The following is a 22,878-nucleotide window of genomic DNA, read 5'->3' as shown; positions in this document are numbered from 1 at the left end:
GCAGCTCCATGTTTCTGCCAAACCAATTTTGATTGGCGAGTCACAAGTGGAAGAAAAGCGGGTGAGGGGGCATTGCACTAAGAAGTTTTTCATTATACCTAGTTCATTTTTGTAATATAATACGTTTTTAATGTTTTTTATTTACTTTTCTACGTTTTACAGAAACACCTTCCAAAATCAAGTGTCTGTTCCCCTGGTTCAGATGCACTTTGTTTTTTCCATCAAAAGTCAGTTTCTAGTAACTAAACTTTTGGTTTCACCGTTGGAGTTTACTGAACACTCTCACAGAATTAGTTTGAAATAATAACACTTCCCAGGAATTTGTAACCACACACAGGGGGGAAATGCTGTCCCGCATTCCAAGCAAAACAATGGGGGACAATATGGGCACACAATAGGAGAGAGAAATCCCCCTTTTATTTTTTACCCGTAGGCCAATAAGAAATTGGTACATAGATTTGTATCTATAAAATCAACCCCTCTTAACCACAGAGTGTTAATACATCCAGTGCTTCAAACCAACATTCATAAATACCTCAGACAGTTTCGCTATTGGTGGAGAGCGCGTCACGTGGGTGTGTATAAACCTTTGTTTATGACCGGTAAAAAGTGTTAACTCATGGGCGTGACAAGCGACCTTGCACCTCGACTTCGTCTCGGTAAAATTATCAAGAACCAGGCCTCGTTGGGATTAAACCACTATAGTTGAAAACCTCTTCACCACACATTGATTCCCTTTATCAAAACTTGGTTTATCAGCATCAACAAAGATCAAGGTAAATAAGAACTTTCAATAAAACACCTTTTTAACAAAGGCCTGTTGTAGACATCAAATCACAAGATAAGGCAGGTGTTTCAGTTGAATTCATTTTTAATGACATTTCACCATGGATTTCCACGAAGTGCCTGAGTTTAGTGAGAAAGGCAATCACATAGAATATCATTCATCTTATATTACCATGATTCATTAATTATTTATTGCTGAACATTAAATAACATAATTTGTTTTGTGAGGGGACGACACAATAAGTAAATATACAAATAAATAGATACATAAATAAATAAATATAAATATTTCAAACGTAATCATTTAAACAGTTTTATGGTGACTAATACAAAAATAACAATTTTATTAAACATCAAATAAATAAAATTATCCTAACTTTTTTTTTCAAAAAAATATATCGTCACTGCAGCAGACAAAGTAAATATAAATACCATAGCTATTTCAAAACAATCCTTCAATACTTATCAGTAACACAAAAATAGTTGTTTTTAATAAAGACAATAAACAAATATGAAACCTACTAAACATTACCTTTCAAAAGTTATCAAAATACTTTTATCTAAATATAGCAGAATGTCTTCTTTTTGTTCAAAACAAAATAAATCAAATTTTTATACATACCCTAATTTCACAACACAGTAAAGCCCGGTTCATACTTCCTGCGAATGCAATGCGAATTTGATGTGAATTTGACGTCACAACTCTCCCTTCGCAGCGATATTGGCAAGTGAGTTGCCCAGAGTTGAACTGCTGCGAAGAATTATTCGTTGCGAATTTGTGATGTCAACATTCGCTTCATATTCGCATGAAGTATGAACCGGGCTTAACAACAAGCAATAAAATAAAATAAAATTAATCAAAATATAGAGAAATACCACTAGTGATGCAAACTCTAAACACTTTACCCAATATGTAGTTAGAAAAATATGGACTTTGTTTACTGTTTTAAATTTAATTTATAAATGCAGCATCATTACATAGTCTGGTACCTCTATGCATGGTCTTGGCCAATCTCATACCTCCTGCTTAAACTGTGTCAGTTTAATGTAAATCTGGGGACAATATGTTTTGTGCTCTACAAAAAGAAAGTTGCTTTTTACCGTTGAAGAAACCATTTATTTCTATATAATCATCACCATACGCCCAGACATTGCAGTTTTTGAGAAATGAAAAAAACAATGTCACGAAAAACACGTTTTACATGCTAAAATAATTTTCGTCTCCCGAGACGATAATTATTTATTTTCGTTACTTGTATTTACTCAATCCTCAACAACTACAGCACCTCAGCATGTAATATTTTTAAGGGAAGCTTTCTACCATCGTTATCTTCAAACTATTTGAGTTTGATGTAAATCTGTGGACATTGTGTTTTGTGTCCTCCAAAAAGTACCAGACCCTTAATCACCCCACTATTACAGCAGAAGTTGCGTCTGCTTTGGGTATTTTGATACAAGCTGCTAGCGGCCGCTATATGGTCTCTGAGCAGTAATGGGTGCATTCGATTAGCTTCCCTGGGTCGACCCCGATGTGGCCTATTTTATTTTTTTCCAGGACGAACGTGGACACACAATTACCCCACGTTCGTCCTCGAACCAGGAAAAAAAAAACAGACACGTCACCACGTGAGCATTCCCGTGGTGACGTCAGTGCACCTTGGGCCAGCCCCAAGAGCCCCACTTGTGGATAGGGTCACTTGGGGCTGACCCAAGGTGCACTGACGTCACGACGAGAAGGCTCACGTGATGATGCGTCTTTTTTTTTTCCAGGTGGAACATACTGGAAAACAAAATAGGCGACTTTTCCAGGACGAACGTGGGGTAATTGTTTGCCCACGTTCGTCCTGGAAAAAAAAAAAAAATACGCAACATCGGGGTCGACCCAGGGAAGCTAAACGAATGCACCCTAAAATTGTCACCTTATTATTTAACTAAACTTGACCCAGTCTTCCCTGATCTGCAATCTCATTCATTGCCTCTTGCCAGTGCAGCAAAAGCACTGTCCTCATCGTTCATCAACTTCCTTGGTGAGTCGTGCTCGATGATCTTTCCATTACTCAGTACCAGAACCGTGTCAAAGTTCATGATGGTGGAGAAGCGATGCTTAAATGAGAAAAAAATGATATCAAAGTAGGTGTTTCATCAGTTGTCTTCATCTTTAGTGGCATTTGACTATTGTCAAGAAGTGCCTGCAATTTTATAGTGAAATGCAATCACATAGAATATTTCTTAGAGAATAAAATTGTTAACTATTATATACATGTAGATGTTTTCTGATTTATGTAATACTTGTTGCTTATAGGGAAGGTACACTATTGGTAATTGTCAAAGACCAGTGTTCTCACTTGCATAAAATAAACAACCTGTGAAAATTTGAGCTCAATTGGTCATCGGAGTTGGGAGAAAATGATGAAAACACTCTTGTTGGACAAATTTGTGTGCTTTCAGATAGGAATAAAAGAGTTCTAGCTAGAAGTCTTTTATTATTTTAGTGAGAAATTACCCCTTATTCAAAATCTTTGCTACTTCAGAGGGAGCTTTTTCTCACAAAGTTTTATACTATCAACAGCTCTCCAATGCTCGTTACCAAGTCAGTTTTTAAGTTAATATTTGTTTTGACTTATTACCTAACGTGTACCTTCCCTTTTAAGGCAGTGGACACTATTGATAATTACTCAAAACAGCTGTCAGCATTAAACCTTACTTGGTAACGAGTAATAGGGGGAGGTTGATAGTATAAAACATTGTGAGAAACGGCTCCCTCTGAAGTAACATAGTTTTTGAGATAGAAGTAATTTTCCACTAGAATATTTGAATTTGATTTCGAGACCTCAGAATGAGATTTTGAGGTCACGAAATCAAGCATCTGAAAGCACACAACTCTGACGACCAAGTTCACAGGTTTGTTAATTACCAACAGTGTCCAGTGTCTTTAACCCTTTTACGCACCATTTATTCTAATGATGAATTGACCATAAGAACACATTAATTGTTTATTCTGTTTTTGTTTTTTAGCAAATGGCAATCCTCCAAAACAGTTTACAAGCATTCTCAAGAGTCCTGTTTCCCATTCTGAAAACTGCATGGTAGTGCGATCTTTATATTTTGTTTAACAATTTTTTTTTCTCGAAGGGGTTTAAACCAGGCCACCGGTCGATGCATAAAAGTTTTGAAACAATAAATGTGATGTTGGAAATACTTTTTTAAAGTACCCGTCAACCCCCCCCCCCCCCCCACCAAAAAAAACAAAAACGATTACAGGCAAACAAACAATCAAATACACTGAATTGTTCCAGTAAGTTCATTCTATTAAAAAAAAAAATTGTCAAAGTCGCATTTTGAAATTGATTCAATAAAATATCAAACAACTGGAGTGCTTTATAGAACTTTGCAAAAGAAAACTTACTGCAATTGTCAGTAGGGTACGATCAGCAAAGGTAGTCGCAATAACCTCCTGCAAAATCTTGTCCTGCAATGATATTGGATTGGAAGTTATCATCATTCACAATGTTCAAAAGACTGCTGCAAGGTTGATTCTAAATATACCCAACTTTGACTCCATCAGTCCTCATCTATTCAACCTACATTGGCTTCCCATCTCTCAAACACATGGGACCAACGGCTTAAAGTCCCAACCAAAGGATGAGGCTATTGGTTAAGTGTCTTGCTTAAGGACACAAGTGTCACGGCTGGGGATTCAAACCCACACTCTGCTGATCAGAAACACCAGAGTTTAAATTAACGGTGGTCTTAACCGCTCGGCCACGAAACTTCCGACACTTCCATGTAGTATAGGAACACGCAATCTGAGAAGCCCCCAGCTCCTGCCCCTAATTCTGATCATCCAGACCCAAGCCCTCACCCTCAATGCCCCTTGTTAGCCGCAAAATAAATTCAAAAAAACTTGGAATAAAACAAAAATTGTAAAACAACCCCTAATGAGGACAAATGAGGTAACTAACCGTTTCCATATCCATGGATGCAGTTGCTTCATCCATGACTAGAATACGAGACTTCCTTAAGAAAGCACGGGCGAGGCAGAAGAGTTGACGTTGACCTATGCTGAAATTCTGTCCACCCTCTGCAACGTCGGAGTCTGAACAGAGATACTTCAAAGTTAGTGTTGCTGCACATATTAGGCCAAAGCAGACACAGAAGGTAATCTTCTTGGTAAAAAAATGAACAGTTTCAATCCGACACTTTCCACAAATTTAATTTCGAGACCTCAGATTTAGAATTAGAGGTCTCAAAATCAAGTTTCTGAAAGCGTGTGACAAGGGTGTTTTTTCTGGCATTATTATCTCAGCAAAAGGCTGGGAGTGATCTTTATTAGATGAAAACAATCATATACACACTGTTGCTTGTATGAAAATGATGAACAATGAAACTAGAAAAGTATTTACCGAGGCCTTTTTCGAGGCCGGAGACGACTTGTTTAAGTTGGGCAATCTCTAATGCACTCCACAACTCAATGTCTGAGCTCAGGCACTCTGGGTCCAGATTCCGCCTAAGATAACAATAATAATAATAATAAGAAGAAGAATAAGAATGGACACTTTTATAGCGCTGGTATCCGCTGGCCCTCATAGCGCTGCCCTACAAAAGAACAACCAATAAGCAATGAAAGTAGCAAAACATAATAAGAAAAATAAACTTCACAAAATGCTTCTCTGTAAAAAACAGTCTATCATGAAATGCCTGTGTCCCAAATAATTTATACACAGTGGGGTGTGGGTGACCAGAAGGGGGCAAACCCCATCACTCAGAACCACTGCCCCCGTCTCATGCCCCCTTCCCACAAATAATAACACAAATAATAATAGTAAGGTTGATACACCACACCTGTAAGAAACACACAACTACAATACCTAGTCTGGGTCGACCCTAGGTCTTTAAAGGCATTGGACACTATTGGTAATTATCAAAGACTAACCTTCACAGTTAGTGTATCTCAACATATGCACACAATAACAAACTGTGAAAATTTAAGCTCAATCAGTGATCAAACTTGCGAGATAATAATGAAAGAAAAAACTCTTGTCACACGAAGTTGTGTTGTTAAGATGGTTGATTTCGAGACCTCGAGTTCTAAATCTGAGGTCTCAAAATCAAATCCGTGGAAAACTACTTCTTTCTCAAAAACTATGGCACTTCAGAGGGAGATGTTTCTCACAATGTTTTATACCATCAACCTCTCCCCGTTACTCGTCACCAAGAAAAGTTTTATGCTAATAGTTATTTCAAGTAATTGGGAAGTTTGTACCTGATGGAACCGGTGAACAGTTCAGGATCTTGAGGAATTATCGACAACGCTCGTCGCAAATGCTCAACTGGTACTGTAGTAATGTCGACACCATCTATCAAAATCTCACCTAATAATGAAGCCATAAAAGTAATTTTAAAAAACTAAGAATCTATGGAAGGACATACTGTTTTCAAATAAACTTGATTTGAATTTGTTTATCACAAAAATTGACTTCAAAGCCGAATTTCATGTACTTGCAATCACAATTTTTCGCTTATACCCGTGTACTGTGCGAGCGCCGAATTTCTTCGCTAGCTGTGTAAGCAAAGATTGCCTAGTATCATGGTGCACCCACGCGAGCAAGCAAACATTCCCTGCTAACTCGTGAAATACACTTGATGTAAGCAAGGAATTCCCTGCTTCTTTAAGCGCTGAAAATTCTTCCCCGATTAAAACAGGATTACCAACCAAATTTCTATTTGTTGCATGTACATTGCTTGTTACTGGTATTCAGCTGTTGTTTGCTTGTCCTAAAAATCACGTAGAAATTTGGTTGGTAATCCTGTTTTAAACAAGGCAAAAATTTCATGCTTAGCAAATTGTTGTGCTCAGCAGCTCTATAATATTGGGCCCATTGGGTAAATTCTTCTAAAGTTTTCTTCTCAAATGATAACACACCTTGACAAATATCGAGAATTCTAAAGAGGGATAGTGCCAATGACGTCTTGCCGCTTCCGGTCTGACCGCAGAGAGCAACCTGAATCAAGAAAAGCAAACAAAACCATTCAGTTACTTTAAGATCTTTCAGGCCTGCTTCTTAAAGGCACCGGACATTATTGGTAATTTCTCAAAATAATTGTTAGGTAAAAACTTACTTGGTAATGAGCAATGGCGAGCTGTTGGTAGTGTAAAAAAAATTTGAGAAACGACTCCCTCTGAAGTAACAAATTTTTTGAGAAAGAGATGTCTCACTCAAATATTAAAAGACTTCAGTCCGAAGCATTTTATTATACATGTTATAAATAGCATGCGAAAGCAGACAAACTTTTTAAAGCTAAAATAGAGGTGAGGGTTTTCTCTATGGCGGGAAAACTGGAATTCGTAATTGGTAACAGCAATTCGTATTTGCGTAATTCATTGATAAATTGTAATTGGACACATTACTAATGTGTCTATGAAAACAAAATATCAGTTTGCCTCTAAACAAAACTTAATTTTGAAAAGCTTTTCTCATTTTTGTTTAAAAACGTTTCTCAGGTTGTGTATTCCAATTGCATATTATTCTTCTTGCGTTGACATAAACGCTACAGATTTTCAGCGATTCTCTTGCAAGACAACAAAAGATCCAGGTGTCGATTTCACATAGAAATTTTTTTCTCATCAAAACTTGACGACAAATAACCGTGAAACTTCTTCATTCACAGTGAGTAGGGAATTATTGTGTCATGGCCAAAAACTTGATCTTCAAAAGGTATCAGCCGTCGATTTCACAAAGAGTTTTATCCCAAGTTAGGACTCGTCTTACCTCCAGTTAGGTCGAGTAAACTCTTCCTAACTTAGGATTAATCTTAAGGTCTGCATGCTGCAGTGCAGGGTTGGGACTCGTCCTATGTAAGTCCTAAGAATAATCCTAAGTAAGGAAGAGTTTTGTGAAAATCGACGGCTGGTGCAAAATATGAGAGCCTTTGTTGTTATTTCTTTATCAAGTAAGGGCTTTATTATTGCAACCAAATTTTCAAAGAAAAAAACCCGATACTTTCAGGGAGGTTAAAAATAATGAACTTTATTTAATTCCGTGAACACTTGCCTTCTCCCCAGGTCGAAGTTCAACATTCACTCCCTGAACAACGAGTTGGAGATCCTTTGCGTATCGTAGGGACACATTGTTGAATGTCACATGACCTTTCCAAGGCCAATCCGAAGGCGGCTTGGTGCCGAGGTAGAGCTCATTAGGAATGCTGGTGTAGTGTTTGACTCTCTCTACAGCGTTCATCTGGATCTCCATGTCAGTGGCACGGCGTATCAGGAGGTTGACTTGACTCGACGCCTGATGGGGAAAACTCGTGTTAAAGACACTGGACACTCTTGGTAATTGTCAAAGACCAGTCTTCACACTAGGTGTACATGTGTATCTCAACATATGCATAAAACAACAAACCTGTGAAAATTTGAGCTCAATCGCTCATCATGTTGGTGGGCAATACATTTACGTGTAAACGCCGCATCGCCTAAAATGCACCTAAAATGAACACTTCATTGAATAACGCACAGTGACATTGCCCACCAGTACGGCGCATCCAAGATTATTCTGATGATGACATCAGGTGAATTGGGTCAATACTGTGGCATTTTGGGCTGGTACCTACCTTTAGCACGTATGTTATTGCTAGGGCAGCAAGACTAGGATCCAGGCCGTTATACAAAGCACTGTATGTTGTACAAACACCAGTGACTAACACCATCAGTGAACCGAGAATGTCCTGCAAGATACACACAAAAAAAGTAATTATTAAAATTATTTCTTTGGTTCTTATCTAGCCCACATATCATCGAGCAAGTTTGATCAACGACCATAGTTAACCATAGTTCGACTAACTCTGATCGAACCCGCGTTAGTCAACGATAGTTGGACCAGTCTAGTCCATGTCACAGTGCTGCAGGCAGAGAGGACCAGTTATTATTTCACGAACGGTCACTAGACAACGACTAGAGTGCATGCGCTTTGCACGTCACAAACTAACCACTGGTCGACGATTGTACCTTGATCAAGGGCACCTGTGCTATGACCCAAAATTGAACCCAAACTTTAATGATTTAACAATCAGAACTTGAGTCAATGCAGTAAACTGCTTGTCCACAACACGCCACAAATGTGAATTATGTTTAATATTAAACCCGCAACTCATAATTTACACTTGTAAAGTTATGCACCAAAAGATCCCATGCAGTACAGTTTAACACTTTTATGCACCATTTGAATTTTGTAAAAAATTGGTTATATGGATGCATTAATGTTATGACAATCCCCCGCCCCCCCCCCAAAAAAAAAAAAAGTTCACAATATGTTGCACCATCAAGAATCCTTTTTTCTAAAAAAATGTGTGATCCTGTGATCTTTCTTCTTTTCTACAACTATTTTTCCGAGGGGATTAAAACTGATTGCTAGGGACGCGCGTGAAAGATTTTAAAATGTTCGCCACTTTGTTTAAAAGAATTTGAATGAATGTACCATTCTGACTGTGATCCAGCGGTAGGTACACCACAGGTAGGCATACACTTTGGTGTTTGTTGTTACTCGCTCCTGTAGAATGTCCAAAAATCGCCTTTCAGCTCTGAAAATGTGAAAGAGATATACATGTATGGACCCAATGGGTAAATTTGATACTTTGTGGTATCTTTTACATAGTGCCTTGAGTCATCTGTATCAGAAAGTAGGCTTTATTCTAAATTTGCTTAGTTGTAAATAAAAATATTTCAAAAAATAAAATAAATAATAAATGGCCGCCATTTTGAAATCCAAGATGGCCGCCATCTGCCACACTTCAGATTTTGCCAGGATGTGTTTTCTTGTTCCTTAGGATCTAAAGAAGGTATCTAGCTACATGTAGATGGGACCTTCTAATCACTAAAATCCCACGGAACTTAATTTCATACCATGAGCTCCTTAACTATTGGGATAAAATATATTTGTTTTTGTTTTTACCCTTACACCGATGTGTGTTAGCACTGTATACTCAGTACTTTCCTCAGTTCCGTGAAAAAAACAATCACATGCAAATTACTCGGGTGGGATTCGAACCCCCGACCTTTGCAATTCTAGAGTAGATGTCTCACCAATTATTATTATTATTATAATAATATGACAGCGACGCCCTTTTACCTGAAGGCTCTGATCGTTGCGAGTCCATCCAATGTTTCGTTGACGTGACTCAGAATTGGTGACTTGGAGATGCTCTCAAGACGTTTCAATTCTCTACAAAGAAAATGAACAAAAGTCTCCGTTAAAAAACCGTTAATGGCCTGACGTTCTGAGCTTAGAAGAGTCTGTCTCAAAGCTATCCAAAAAGACTCAGCTAGGGTCAAATATTCAGGCCGCTAACAATTTTAGTGCGTTAATTTTTGTGTGATTAAAGGCAGTGGACACTTTTGGTAACTACTCAAAATAATTATGAGCAAAACCCGTTACTTAGTAACAAGTAATGGGGAGAGGTTGATAGTATAAAACATTGTGAGAAACAGTTCCCTCTCAAGTAACGTTGTTTTTGAGAAAGAGGTAAATTGATTTTGAGACCTCAAAATCTAATTCTGAGGTCTCGAAGTCAAATGCAAATAATTTAGTGAGAAATTAATGCTTTCTGAAAAACTACGTTACTTCATAGGGAGCTGTTTCGCACAATGTATTATATTATAACACCCCTTGCAAGTATTCTGCCTGCTCATTGGTTTAGAGCGCGTCACATGACATGTCTTAGTTTTGCCAGAAGACGGCCGTGTGATAGAGCGTCGGTTTGCCATGCGCTAGTCCGACAGACTAGCACATGGCGTGCAGTACCCAGACGTCCGTTGCGTGTACTGGAATGATAAATTAATAGTCTGTAACCACTTCGGATTGCACGACACTACATGCAAAGTGTTTGCAATCTGTATTCGCGTCGTCCGTGGATTGTAGCATTCAGGTCTGTAACTTAATAATAATAGTACAGTATTTAGAAATGTTTGGGGTGTTATAAAACAAATATTGACTGCTTTTACTCGTGCAATGGTTAAAAACTATGACTCCCTCGGTGATCCCCGTACCGTTCTATTTTCCCTCGGCTTCGCCTCGAGAAAATAGAACGCTCCGGGGATCACCTCGTGAGTCATAGTTTAAACCATAGCACTCGAAGCAGTCAATATTTGTATACTATCAACAGCTCTCCATTACTCGTTACCAAGTAAGGTTTTATGCTAATTATTATTTTGAGTAATTACCGATAGTGTCCAGTGCCTTTAAAGTAGAAACACTTCAGTTCTCCTTCTTACAGCAAGTTCTTACCTCCCAGTTTCGATGAAATATTTCTGGAGGAAGAAATAGCACAGGCAGATAGGGAGGAAGGCAATGAAGAACATCGGCATGGCGACCGTACTAATGACGAGGGCAGAAAAACAGGACAGGAAATAGAAGAGAAGGTTGTCCGCTGTGTCAATGATACCCTAAATTAAAAAATAATAACAACAATAATCAGTGAAAATTGCGTCCTCCATTATGAATGGAAACAAAAAGCAAAGAAAAAAGTAGCCCTGAATTACAATAACTGTGGAGTCACTTTGTTTATATACTTCATCAGCAAATCATAGCTGGGATTTAAATGACTGGTCCTTTAAATTATTCCTATTCATAACGAGCAAAGAGCCATCCATCGAGATTGTGAATTGTTACGCCACCGGTTCTTTTCAGAGCCAATGTTTCCATGGTGACGTCACCACAAACCTCTCTAGATTGTGAGTTGTTACAACACCAGTTCTTTTCAGAGACGATGATTCCATGGTGACGTCACCACAAACCTCTCTAAATTGTGAATTGTTACAACACCAGCTCTTTTCAAAGCAAGTCTTTCAATGGTGGCGTCACCACAAACCTCTCTAGATTGTGAATTGTTACACCACCCGCTCTTTTCAAAGCAAGTCTTTCAATGGTGACCTCACCACAAACCTCTCTAGATTGTGAAATGTTACAACACCAGTTCTTTTCAGAGCCAATGTTTCCATGGTGACGTCACCACAAACCTCTCTAGATTGTGAGTTGTTACAACACCAGTTCTTTTCAGAGCCGACGTTCCCATGGTGACGTCACCACAAACCTCTCTAGATTGTGAATTGTTACAACACCAGCTCTTTTCAAAGCAAGTCTTTCCATGGTGACGTCACCACAAACCTCTCTAGATTGTGAATTGTTACAACACCAGTTCTTTTCAGAGCCAATGTTTCCATGGTGACGTCACCACAAACCTCTCTAGATTGTGAGTTGTTACAACACCAGTTCTTTTCAGAGCTGATGTTTCCATGGTGACGTCACCACAAACCTCTTTAGATTGTGAATTGTTATACCACCCGCTCTTTTCAAAGCAAGTCTTTCAATGGTGACATCACCACAAACCTCTCTAGATTGTGAGTTGTTACAACACCAGTTCTTTTCAAAGCAAGTCTTTCAATGGTGACGTCACCACAAACCTCTCTAGATTGTGAGTTGTTACAACACCAGTTCTTTTCAGAGCCGATGTTTCCATGGTGACATCACCACAAACCTCTTTAGATTGTGAGATGTTACAACACCAGTTCTTTTCAGAGCCGATGTTTCCATGGTGACATCACCACAAACCTCTCTAGATTGTGAATTGTTACAACACCAGCTCTTTTCAAAGCAAGTCTTTCAATGGTGACGTCACCACAAACCTCTTTAGATTGTGAAATGTTACAACACCAGTTCTTTTCAGAGCCAATGTTTCCATGGTGACATCACCACAAACCTCTCTAGATTGTAAGTTGTTACAACACCAGTTCTTTTCAAAGCAAATGTTTCAATGGTGCAACCACAAAACTCTCTAGACTGAAAGTTTTTGGGGTGAATAAAGAAAAACTGAATAGAGCAGGATTGAAACTGCATACTAACATGTTAGCACTCTACCCACTGCGCTATCTAGCCCTATGTTGGCCATCTCCCTATTTTGTTAACACCTTTGTTCGGGGGTGCCACAAAGAAGCCATTCAAACTGAAACTGTCAAATAACAGGTTCAAGTCCTGCTCTTGTAATATTTTGTTTGCTTGACCCAAAATTTAAAGGGATAAATACTTACCCTGTCAATCACGGCCGTGTCGAAGGAGAAACGCACAAGAATTCGCCCCACTGGTGTGGTATCGAAGAATCTGAAAATAAATCAACAACCGACTTGATAGATGGGACCACTGATAGAGCTGCTTAAGCACAAAGGCTAAGCAAAACAATTGCAATAATGTAGTAGGGGTTCATTTCTGCAACGGGGATAAAGAGTACAATTTGTTTTTTACCCTTACTTCGATGTGTTAAGACGATGTTACTATGTTTACATTCAAACCGCCCTCTGTTGACAAAACACTGTATATGGCCGTGTCCGAAACGGCGACTTCGGCTACAGCTACGGCTAGATCGCGCGCGTCTGCCTATTCTTCAACACTGGTAGACGCGCTGATCTAGACGTAGCTGTAGCCGAAGTCGTCGTTTCGGACACGGCCTATGTCATGTTTCACCGAGCAAAAAGACGAGTAGTCACAGTAGCATTGCATTCACTTTCTACACGTAGCTGGCTGCCAAACCACAAAGGTTTTGCCCGGCGGTATGCGCACGAATCATGTTAATGGTTTTCGAGTGACCTCAGAGGAAACATCGTCTATACTCAGTACTTTCCCGAGTTCCCAATATTTTCTGCTTTCGTAAATTGGGCCCTGGTCACATTTCAACTGTGGAAGAAGAAACTTTGTGGTCAGTTCACGAGGCTGCCCTGTCAAAGTCTGAATCCTTTACTGGTCAAAGAGAAGACAAGATGGTCTTCCAACTCAGCAAACCAAGACAGACGAATGGATAACTTAGAAAGAACCTGAATACAGCAAATCCATATTGGCAGCTTGTGTGATGTCAGACCAAGAGCTAACCTCAAGTACGAAGCGGCTAAGAACTGAAGAAAAGAGAATTAAACTAAACTATGAGAGAATTAAACCAGGCTACCACTCACTACCACAACCAACAAAACAGTCAATCACAGTAGTAATAAGTGTAGTCAGACTAAGAAACTAACCTAAGAGAGAATTAAACCAGGCTACCACTCGCTATGACAACCAACAAAAACGGCCAATCACAGTAGTAATGAGTGTTTATGTCAGACTAAGAAACTAACCTAAGGGAGAATTCAACCAGATGCAGCATACCATCATGTACATGTAGGTACTTAGCGGCTAAGAAGACGGAATTAAACCAGGCTACCACTCGCTATAACAACCAAGAAAACAGCCAATCACACCAGCAATAAATGTGATGCCAGACTAAGAAACCAACTTAGAGAGAATTAAACCAGGCTACCACTCGCTATGACAACCAAGAAAATAGCCAATCACAGTAGTAACGAGTGTGATGTCAAACTAAGAAACTAACCTCATTGGTGCTTTGATGATGTTATGCAGCATACCGTCATGTAGGTGCTGAGCAGCTATGAAGAGAGAGTAAACCAGGCTAGCCCCGGCTATGACAGACGCTAGAATGCAACCAACTACAATAGCTGCATATCCAATCAAGTAATACATTGTCACTGACTCCTCCTAAATGGAAAATAAAGGTAACAAAATAGAACTGAATAATAATTGACTGCACACCAATTGGTAGGTACAGTACATGTATGAGAGGGATGGACGCATGCGTCCATTTTCTAAGTTGACAAAACAGCATCGCACAGCGTGTGTTTGTGCGGCCATTTTGTAAGTTGACAAAACAGCATCGCGTAGTGTTCAATAAACACAAACTCCAACGTGCACTTCATTTCCAATGCTTGTACACAATGGCGCACGTGTCTCCTTGCGGTCCCGTCACGTTTGTGCAAGCAGCATCACCAGTGCGCCCTCTAGTTCTTATATATAACTCTATGGGACAAACACATCATTCGACATGAATTGGTTAGCACTTTTTAAATTCCACAAATTAATTTTGTTAGCTTGACTAGAAATTAGCGAGCATACTAACATTCAAACCACTCTCTTTACTCTGTTGACCGGCCGAAGACCAACTGGTCAGCCAGAAGTTGGCACACATCTTAAGAGACTCCCTCATGAGGTAGGTAGCGATGATCAGAGCTAGGGCTCTGTATCCCATCGCATGCAGGAAGTAAGCGTACACCTTGAAGGAGACGGGCCCCTTCTCACGCTCCTCAGCCTGGATCAACGCTCCATCTTTGGTCCCTGTGAAAAGTCCGACAACGTAAGTAGAGGGTTTAGATACTGAGGTTTGCGGTACGCCAAGGTATTTATTTCTCTCAATAAAGTTGTGGTATGGTTCTGACCAAAGTGTACCCAGAGTTAAAGAACCCAGAAGTCGATGAGGTTGCTACATGCGAACACAAGCCCCCATGTAAATCATGCTGAAAACGAGAGTGTGGATCTGCAATTTTATTTGAGTCATGGACATGAAGAATACATGGACAAAGTTTCAGCTTCAATAATTTGTTTGCATTGTTGAGAAGCTTCATAACTAGGACGTCAGTGCAGTGCAACAGACGTCCTACTAGGCTATCAGCCGCCCTCCTTTTTCATTATAGTGCAAAGAACACTATGAGGTGGTCAATTTCCCCCCCACACTACCCCAGCCACACCCCCTTCAGACCTGTTTTGCGTCTATCCTCTTCTTCCATCTGATACTTGGTGACTTGTTTCAGGAGGTTCTGCCTCTCCTCTCTCATGGTCTCAGACTCCACCTCCGATTCCGTCTCGGACTCGCTGACGAGATGTACGGCCCTCTTCCAGCGACAATAGAGGGCGGGGTCCAGACGGGCAATTTCCTGGCGGGTTCCTTGCCGGCTTATCTTGCCGTCTTTCATCACGATGATCTGAAATCAAATCATAAATTGTCAGTTGCATTCCATGCATCAAGTGTTTGTGTTATCAAAAAAAAAAAAATTGTTTGTGATCAAAGGGCAATATTTCAAACTCCGGTGTTTCTGATCAATCAGCAAAGTGTGGATTCCAGTCCCAGGGGGTGACACCTGTGTCCTTAAGCAAGACACTTGACCACGATGCTCCTTCCTTTGGATGGGACACAAAGCCATTGGTCCTGTGTGTTGTGAAACGCATGTAAAAGAAACCAGTGCAATTATTGAGAAGAAAAGGGTTTTGCCCCGGTGTTACTGCCGTCGATTTCACCAAACTCTTCTTAACTTAGGATTAATCTCAGGACTTAGGACGAGTTGAGTCCTGCATCCAAATTCGTAGGAAGAACTGAACCCATCCTAAGTTAGGACGGGTTACTCGTCCTAACTCGAGTTAGGATTAATCCTACAGCTTCGTGAAATCGGCTGCTGGTTTGATTGGCAGCAAAGGGATAAATTACAGCAAAACAGAAGAGGAAAATAATCTTTTCTGAACTAAATTGAAGGGGGATTGAAAATAAATGTATTTACATGATCAGCATTCTGAAGGCACTGTAATTGATGCGTGACTAGGACGACTGTATGACGAGATCTACGCATCATTCTTATAATCCCCTCCTCAAATACCTGCGTGCCGATACGCATATCAAGAGCAGACAGCACGTCATCCTGTCATACAAAGACAATAAGTTTGGTTATGATTGAGGGGTGTCATGGCCAAGGGGATAAAAGCATCAGACTTAAGTTCCGGTGGTTAAAGACATCGGGATGTGGGTAAGAATCCCGGTCGTGACACTAATGTTCTTGAGCAAGACACTTAAAGCCATTGGACACTTTCGGTAAACAGTATTGTCCAAGGGCCCACACTTCGTGGAGCACAACTTTTATATAAAATAACAAACTTGTGAAATGTTAGGCTCAATTGGTCATCGGAGTCGGGAGAAAATAACGGGAAAACCCACCCCTGTTTCCGCATGTTTCGCCGTGTCATGACATGTGTTTAAAATAAATCCGTAATTCTCGATATCGAGAATTGACAAATGTTTTAATGTTTTCTAAAAAAGTAAAGCATTTCATGGAATAATATTTGAAGAGAAGTCTTTCACCATTACCTTCTGTAAACCCTGTAAGTTATTTGTAAATCTGTGGACTTTTTTTTTTCTGTCCTGAAAGTGTATAATGGCTTTAACTATAGCTTCTCTCCACCAAGGATAAAATGGGTACCTGTGAGGGTAGAGATGGTTTACGTTTATGTGAATGATTAGCTTGGTGCTCGGTAACTCGCAGCACCCGTTGTTTACCTAGGGAACTGAGATGGTTTAAGGAATGATATAAGGACCAGTGACCAGGGTGTAATAATGTTGGGACGCCCTTTGAGACGCCCTTTGGGATGTGATAAAGCGCTATATAGCAATTGATTATAATTATTATTATTTTTATTAGGGAGCGTCTCAAAAGTCGGAACGGTAGGAATGTTCTTTGGATCGCAAGAGTATCCCCGCCGCTTTACTTGGACCGGTCCTTTGGAACGCCAGAGCGATCTTTTGGATTGTTCCAAATGCGTAACCGCGTCCAATCTCATGTTAGAACGTTCCTAATGTCATGATGTTGCGATCCTGCGGGCATATGCCCGCAGGAACGTTCTTTTGCGCTAGGAACGTGCCCGACTTTTGAGATGCTCCCTTAGCAATCCGCACTCATGACATCACTTTTTGTTCTTTTTGTTAAAACCATTGGACCCTTTCGGTACAGGAAAAAAAAGAAAAAGTTCACAGATTTACAAATAACTTACAGGGTTTACAGAAGGTAGTGGTGAAAGACTTCCCTTGAAATATTATTCCATGAAATGCTTTACTTTTTGAGAAAACAGTAAAACAATATCACTTCTCGTCAGCGAGAATTACGGATTGATTTTAAACACATGTCATAAAACGGCGAAACGCGCGGATACACGGGTGGGTTTTCCCGTTATTTTCTCCAGACTCCGATGACCGATTGAGCCTAAATTTTCACAGGTTTATTTAATATAGAAGTTGTGATACACGAAGTGTGGGCCTTGGACAATAGTGTTTACCGAAAGGGTCCAATGGCTTTAAGAGAGATGGCCCAACATCCCCTGGCCACGGACGGCCACCTCAATGAAGGCTACATGTACACTGATTATAACTATCGACTCGAACCAACTGCAACCAGGGGCACGTTGCCACCTACTCCTGGGGCTGAAACAGGGTTAACCCCTTGGCATTCTGCAAGTATTTGAAAGGCCGTCCCTCACAGATTTAAGAAACTTTAAGGTTCTCGCTCGACAGCATTGTAAACTTACCATGATGGCAATGTTGCGTTCAGAGTAGATGGCCCGAGCAAGGCTGACACGTTGCTTCTGTCCCCCGCTCAGGTTGAGTCCCTTCTCGCCAATCTCGGTCAGGTCACCAGCCGGTAGAACATCAATGTCTGCTTGAAGAGCACATGCCTTTAGAACTTTGTGGTACCTAGGAATCAAACAGAAGTTACTACAAATAAGTCGTGGCCAACCGGTTAAGCTTAAGAGCACCCGACTCAAGCTCTGGTGTTTCTGATCAGAAGAGTGTGGGTTCAATTGCTGGTCTTGACACTTAGGACACTAGACTGTCACACCATGGGTCATATTTACCCAGGGTGGACCTTACAGTGAAGTTGTTTTTGCAGAAGAATAGCACACAGACAGAAACCACGTAACTCCAAATTGTGCAGCACTATAACATATAAATATCCTTTAATTCCCAAAATCAATAAATGATACACTCCTACTACTGGGATGCCCCCATAAAATCCTCACATAAATACACATACATGTAGATTACCACCACCAAAGTTTGTGAATCGCGATAATTGTTCAGCCCCTGTATCCGGGGGCACATGTAGCTTTACTTAGCTGTACTGTACATGTATTTCTCGATACTCCTCACAAATCCCACAGACTATTAGTAATTGTCAAAGCCCAGTCTTCTAGCTCACTTGGTGTATCTAAACCATGTAAACATATGCATAAAATAACAAACCTGTGAAAATTTGAACTCAATTGGTCGTCGAAGTTGCGAGATAATAATGAAAGAAAAACCACACAAAGTTGTGTGCTTTCAGATGCTTGATTTGGGGACCTCAAAATCAAATTTGTGGAACAATTACTTCTTTCTCGAAATCTACGTCACTTCAAAGGGCGCCGTTTCTCACAATGTTTTACACTATCAACCGCTCTTCATTACTTGTTACCAAGTAAGTTTCTGTGCTAACAATTATTTTGAAAAATTACCAATAGTGTCCACTGCCTAAGCCAACCAATCTGTGAAGTAAAACAAGTTGAAACAAAGATAAAAACAACGACACTCAAGTTGGGACGACAATTTATACCTTTTAGCGTGATAAGGCTGGCCAAACAGGATATTTTCTCTCAAGGAGCCATTGATTAACCACGGTTTCTGTGCTGCATAGGCAATGGTATTCTTCTTCCTGTGACAAAAACAAACAAAGTTACGAACATAAACGACGTTAAAGGGTTCAGCCGTCGATTTCACAAAACTCTTCCTAACTCAGGATTCATCTTGTGACTTAGGACGAGTCCCAACCCTGCACTGTAGCATGCAGACCTTAAGATTAATCCTAAGTCCGGACGAGTTACTCGTCCTAACTCGAGATAAGACGAGTCCTAACTCTTTGTGAAATCGACGGCTGATATCTGTTGTAGATCAAGTTTTTGGCCATGACACAATAGTTCCCTACTCACTGTGAATGAAGAAGTTTCAGGGTTATTAGTCGTCAAGTTTTGAAGAGGAGTAAAAAAGTGCAATCACAGAGCATTGTTTGAACATGCTGAAATGATTTCCATCTCACCGGGGCGAAAAATTATTTCTGTGAAATTGTTTGACTAATTTCTAAAAAAATACAGCACCTCAGAAGGGAAAATATCTACTATTTTAATGTAAGTCTGTGAACATTTGTATTTTGTGAAATAACAAGATTAATTTTTTCAGTAAGTAAGTTTGTGGTGACACCATGTCAAAATCTCTTTTGTGAGTAGTGGTGGTTCGTCGTTTTAATCAGTGATCTCTGACCGAGAAGATTTTCAGAAATCGGATCTCTCGGAGCCACCACTGTTCACAAAAAAGCTTTTAACATTTACATGGTGTCATCGCCGACTTTACTTACAGTACTTCCACCTTGCATAGCTTTAAGTTAATTTCTTACTTCTTCAGTTTGACGCTTCCAGACAAAGTTTTCATTTCTCCCAAGATGGCCTGAGCGAGTGATGATTTACCACTTCCGACCGGTCCAATAATCACGGTCAACTTCCCTGAGGATGGAGATAAATACAGAATTTCACTAAGTAAGAAAATGTTATCAAAATAAAATTGTACAAAAGAAGACTATGCTATTTACTTTAAACAGGTCTACCTTTTCTACATGAACAAAAAAAAGATGAATAGGACACATGCAGAAATGTTCAGTTTTAGATGTGGTAGGGAAACCCCATAATGGGCAAAACCAATGCGATCAAGTCCCAAATTCATGGCTTTGCTTTCCATCGAATTCTGAGCTTACATGTACGTTCACCATTCTCTGCTTGCACGACAAAACTGAATATCTATGCTACATACAGTATAGCTGTGTAAGCACAAAATGCCTAGTAACGTGGAGCATGGGAGTACACTGTATGCACATAAACAAGCACAAGCCAAAATTCTTCCCTAACCCCTGAAATACCCTTGATGTAAATGTAAGCGCAGAATTATCTGCTTGCCGATTCTTTGATTCAGTTAGCAGACATGGTAGACAAGCCCATGAAATTAAGCCCAAGTAGGAACTGAAAATTCAATTCACATGCAAGGCTCCGGTCTGAGGCAGGATTCAGGCCTGGGTCCACAGAGGTTAAGGGCTAGGAATGAAACCACTAGAGCCCTTCCCACACGAGGGTCCCTTGCTAAATTGTAGCATGGTTGTAAAACTTTACACAATGTACCTCATGTGAAAGGACAACAATTTTTTCTACAGTCAAAGTTATCTTGCAAAATCTTGTCAAACATTGCCAGAGTTTACAACCATGCTAAAATTAAGCAAGGGACCCCAGTTAAACTGCTGTAGTGTGAATGTGAAACTCACCTGTGGGAATTTCAAGATTGATGTTTGATAGCACAGGTACGTTGGTTTCAGGATCCCATGTGAAATACCCATTCTCGACCTATGAGGGAACAACAAATTTAATAAATGTTAAATTTGCATGTGGGGAATGGGGATAAAGAATATTATTTTTGGTTTTACCCCTTACACTTCAGGAAAGTACTGGGTATTGTTATGTGTGGCTAACTCATAATGTACAACATGTTGCATGTGTTGCCAAATACCACAGATGTTCTTGAGGCCAACAAATATGCAACAACAAAAGTAACAGGTGTGGTATGAAAAGAAACAGGTTTAAAGGCAGTGGACACTATTGGTAATTACTCAAAACAATTATTAGCATTAAACCTTACTTGGTCTCGAGGAACGGGGAGCTGTTGATAGTATAACCCATTGTCAGAAAAGGCTCCCTCTGGAGTTTTTGAGAGAGAAGTTATTTTCCATGAATTTGATTTCGAGACCTCAGATTTAGAATTTGAGGTCTCAAAATCGGGGCATCTAAAAGCACACAGCTTCATGTGACAAGGGTGTTTTCTTCTTTCATCATTATCTCGCAACCTTGACGACCAGTTGAGCTCAAATTTTCACAGGTTTGTTATTTTGTGCATATATTGAGATACACCAAGTGAGAAGACTGGTCTTTGACAATTACCAATAGTGTCCAGTGTCTTTAAAGGTGAGAGAAAGCCCATATGTACAGTGCTGATACACATCAGTGTTAGGGTAAAAAACAAAATTTCTGAAAAAAGAAATCAGTTTTTGGTTTCGTCTCCGGCTGTGTGGGATTCACACTCACACTAAATTCACATTCTCAAGATTGTTCTCATAATTCTCTGTTGAGTCTCCTGATGATGACTAGAGCAAGCTAGTCGAAACTTTGAGACCAATTCAAGAACTGACCCCGCGGTAGTACAGTTATTCACGCTACTATAAGCTAAAGTAGTAGTCCCAGCCAATTTTCTATACCTTCCGCCCGGGTAGTAGTTTGTAGTATTTTTAGTGGTTTCGTTAAGGTAACAGCTAGTCTGGCCTAATTTTATAATCATTTGTTATGAGATTTAATTGGGGATTATAGGCCTATAAGTTTTTGTTTTCCTGTAATGCTTTTCATTTTGCTGTTGAGCGCTTTGAGGAATGGCAGTTCATATTGCGCTATATAAATACTGTTTTATTATTATTATTATTAGTTAAAAAGTAGGACAGTTCTTTTCAGAACTGAGAAGTCTCCCGAACATACGATAAATCTACTTTCTCACCAATTCTGTAATGTTCCTTAAAGCAAGAAAGCAAACTCCCAAACCTACCTTGACAGCGACGTTGCTCGGCAACCCTTCATTCTTCTTATTATCACTGTCCTCACTAGGCGACGTCGAGGTTGTGGAAGGACTTGGGGTGGAGTCTTTGGAGAGGGCGGGGGGCGTGGCCGGTACAAGGGCGGGGGGCGTGGCTGGGATGAGAAGCTCTCCATTCTCGTCTTGGCGCCGTTTGCGTGCAAGGAATCGTCTGCTGCGCTTTATGGTTACATTGCTAGAGCCCTAAATGATAGAAAACAAAAAAAGGAATCATCTTAAACAGCTACTTCAGCGGATTGTGTTTACGGAAATTCTATTTCAGCTTAATTTTATTACGTTTGTTCACCATTTAAAATATTATTTTGATATGTGTACACTTAATTAATTATTAATTACAAAATCAGGCCCCAACCTCAAGGTTTTGAAAAACTAAGAACAATTCTGCCGTTGATGGCCCGTTTCAAAATGACGATGCTTTAACGTCATGTCTGGGAGCCAATGGTTACCTTAAGTTACTGGGACAAAAATTACTTTGTTTGCTTTTTAACGACACTGGACACTATTGGTAATTGTCAAAGACCAGTCTTCTCACTTGGTGTATCTCAACATATGCATAAAAAACATGCCTGTGAAAATTTGAGCTCAATTGGTCTTTGAAGTTGCAAGATAATAATGAACACACTGTTGTGTGCTTTCAGATGCTTGATTTCAAGACCTTAAATTCAAGACCTTAAGTCTGAGGTCACGAAATAAAATTCGTGA

General features: G+C 39.9%; 1 protein-coding gene across 1 annotated transcript in view; it reads right to left on the bottom strand.

The window, feature by feature from the left end:
• Positions 1 to 2,674: 2,674 nt before the first annotated feature.
• LOC139933911 (ATP-binding cassette sub-family C member 9-like) overlaps positions 2,675 to 22,878 on the bottom strand; it is a 33,655-nt gene continuing 13,451 nt past the window's right edge. The window contains exons 12-32 of the mRNA XM_071928143.1: positions 22,129 to 22,359; positions 20,807 to 20,885; positions 19,895 to 20,000; positions 19,061 to 19,159; positions 17,997 to 18,162; positions 16,205 to 16,342; positions 15,412 to 15,634; positions 14,776 to 14,990; positions 14,194 to 14,357; positions 12,866 to 12,935; positions 11,067 to 11,224; positions 9,912 to 10,004; positions 9,261 to 9,363; positions 8,398 to 8,511; positions 7,839 to 8,078; positions 6,710 to 6,788; positions 6,050 to 6,158; positions 5,190 to 5,293; positions 4,749 to 4,882; positions 4,193 to 4,255; positions 2,675 to 2,889 (exon numbers count right to left, since the gene is read on the bottom strand). Of these exons, the coding sequence (XP_071784244.1) occupies positions 2,752 to 2,889; positions 4,193 to 4,255; positions 4,749 to 4,882; positions 5,190 to 5,293; positions 6,050 to 6,158; positions 6,710 to 6,788; positions 7,839 to 8,078; positions 8,398 to 8,511; positions 9,261 to 9,363; positions 9,912 to 10,004; positions 11,067 to 11,224; positions 12,866 to 12,935; positions 14,194 to 14,357; positions 14,776 to 14,990; positions 15,412 to 15,634; positions 16,205 to 16,342; positions 17,997 to 18,162; positions 19,061 to 19,159; positions 19,895 to 20,000; positions 20,807 to 20,885; positions 22,129 to 22,359 (2,826 nt within the window). The 3' untranslated portion in view covers positions 2,675 to 2,751. The remainder of the gene's footprint in view (positions 2,890 to 4,192; positions 4,256 to 4,748; positions 4,883 to 5,189; positions 5,294 to 6,049; positions 6,159 to 6,709; positions 6,789 to 7,838; positions 8,079 to 8,397; positions 8,512 to 9,260; positions 9,364 to 9,911; positions 10,005 to 11,066; positions 11,225 to 12,865; positions 12,936 to 14,193; positions 14,358 to 14,775; positions 14,991 to 15,411; positions 15,635 to 16,204; positions 16,343 to 17,996; positions 18,163 to 19,060; positions 19,160 to 19,894; positions 20,001 to 20,806; positions 20,886 to 22,128; positions 22,360 to 22,878) is intronic.

The sequence above is a fragment of the Asterias amurensis genome, chromosome 2 (assembly GCF_032118995.1).
Source record: "Asterias amurensis chromosome 2, ASM3211899v1".
NCBI classification, from domain to species: Eukaryota; Metazoa; Echinodermata; class Asteroidea; order Forcipulatida; family Asteriidae; genus Asterias; species Asterias amurensis.
This window is presented reverse-complemented; position numbering and strand designations above follow the sequence as displayed.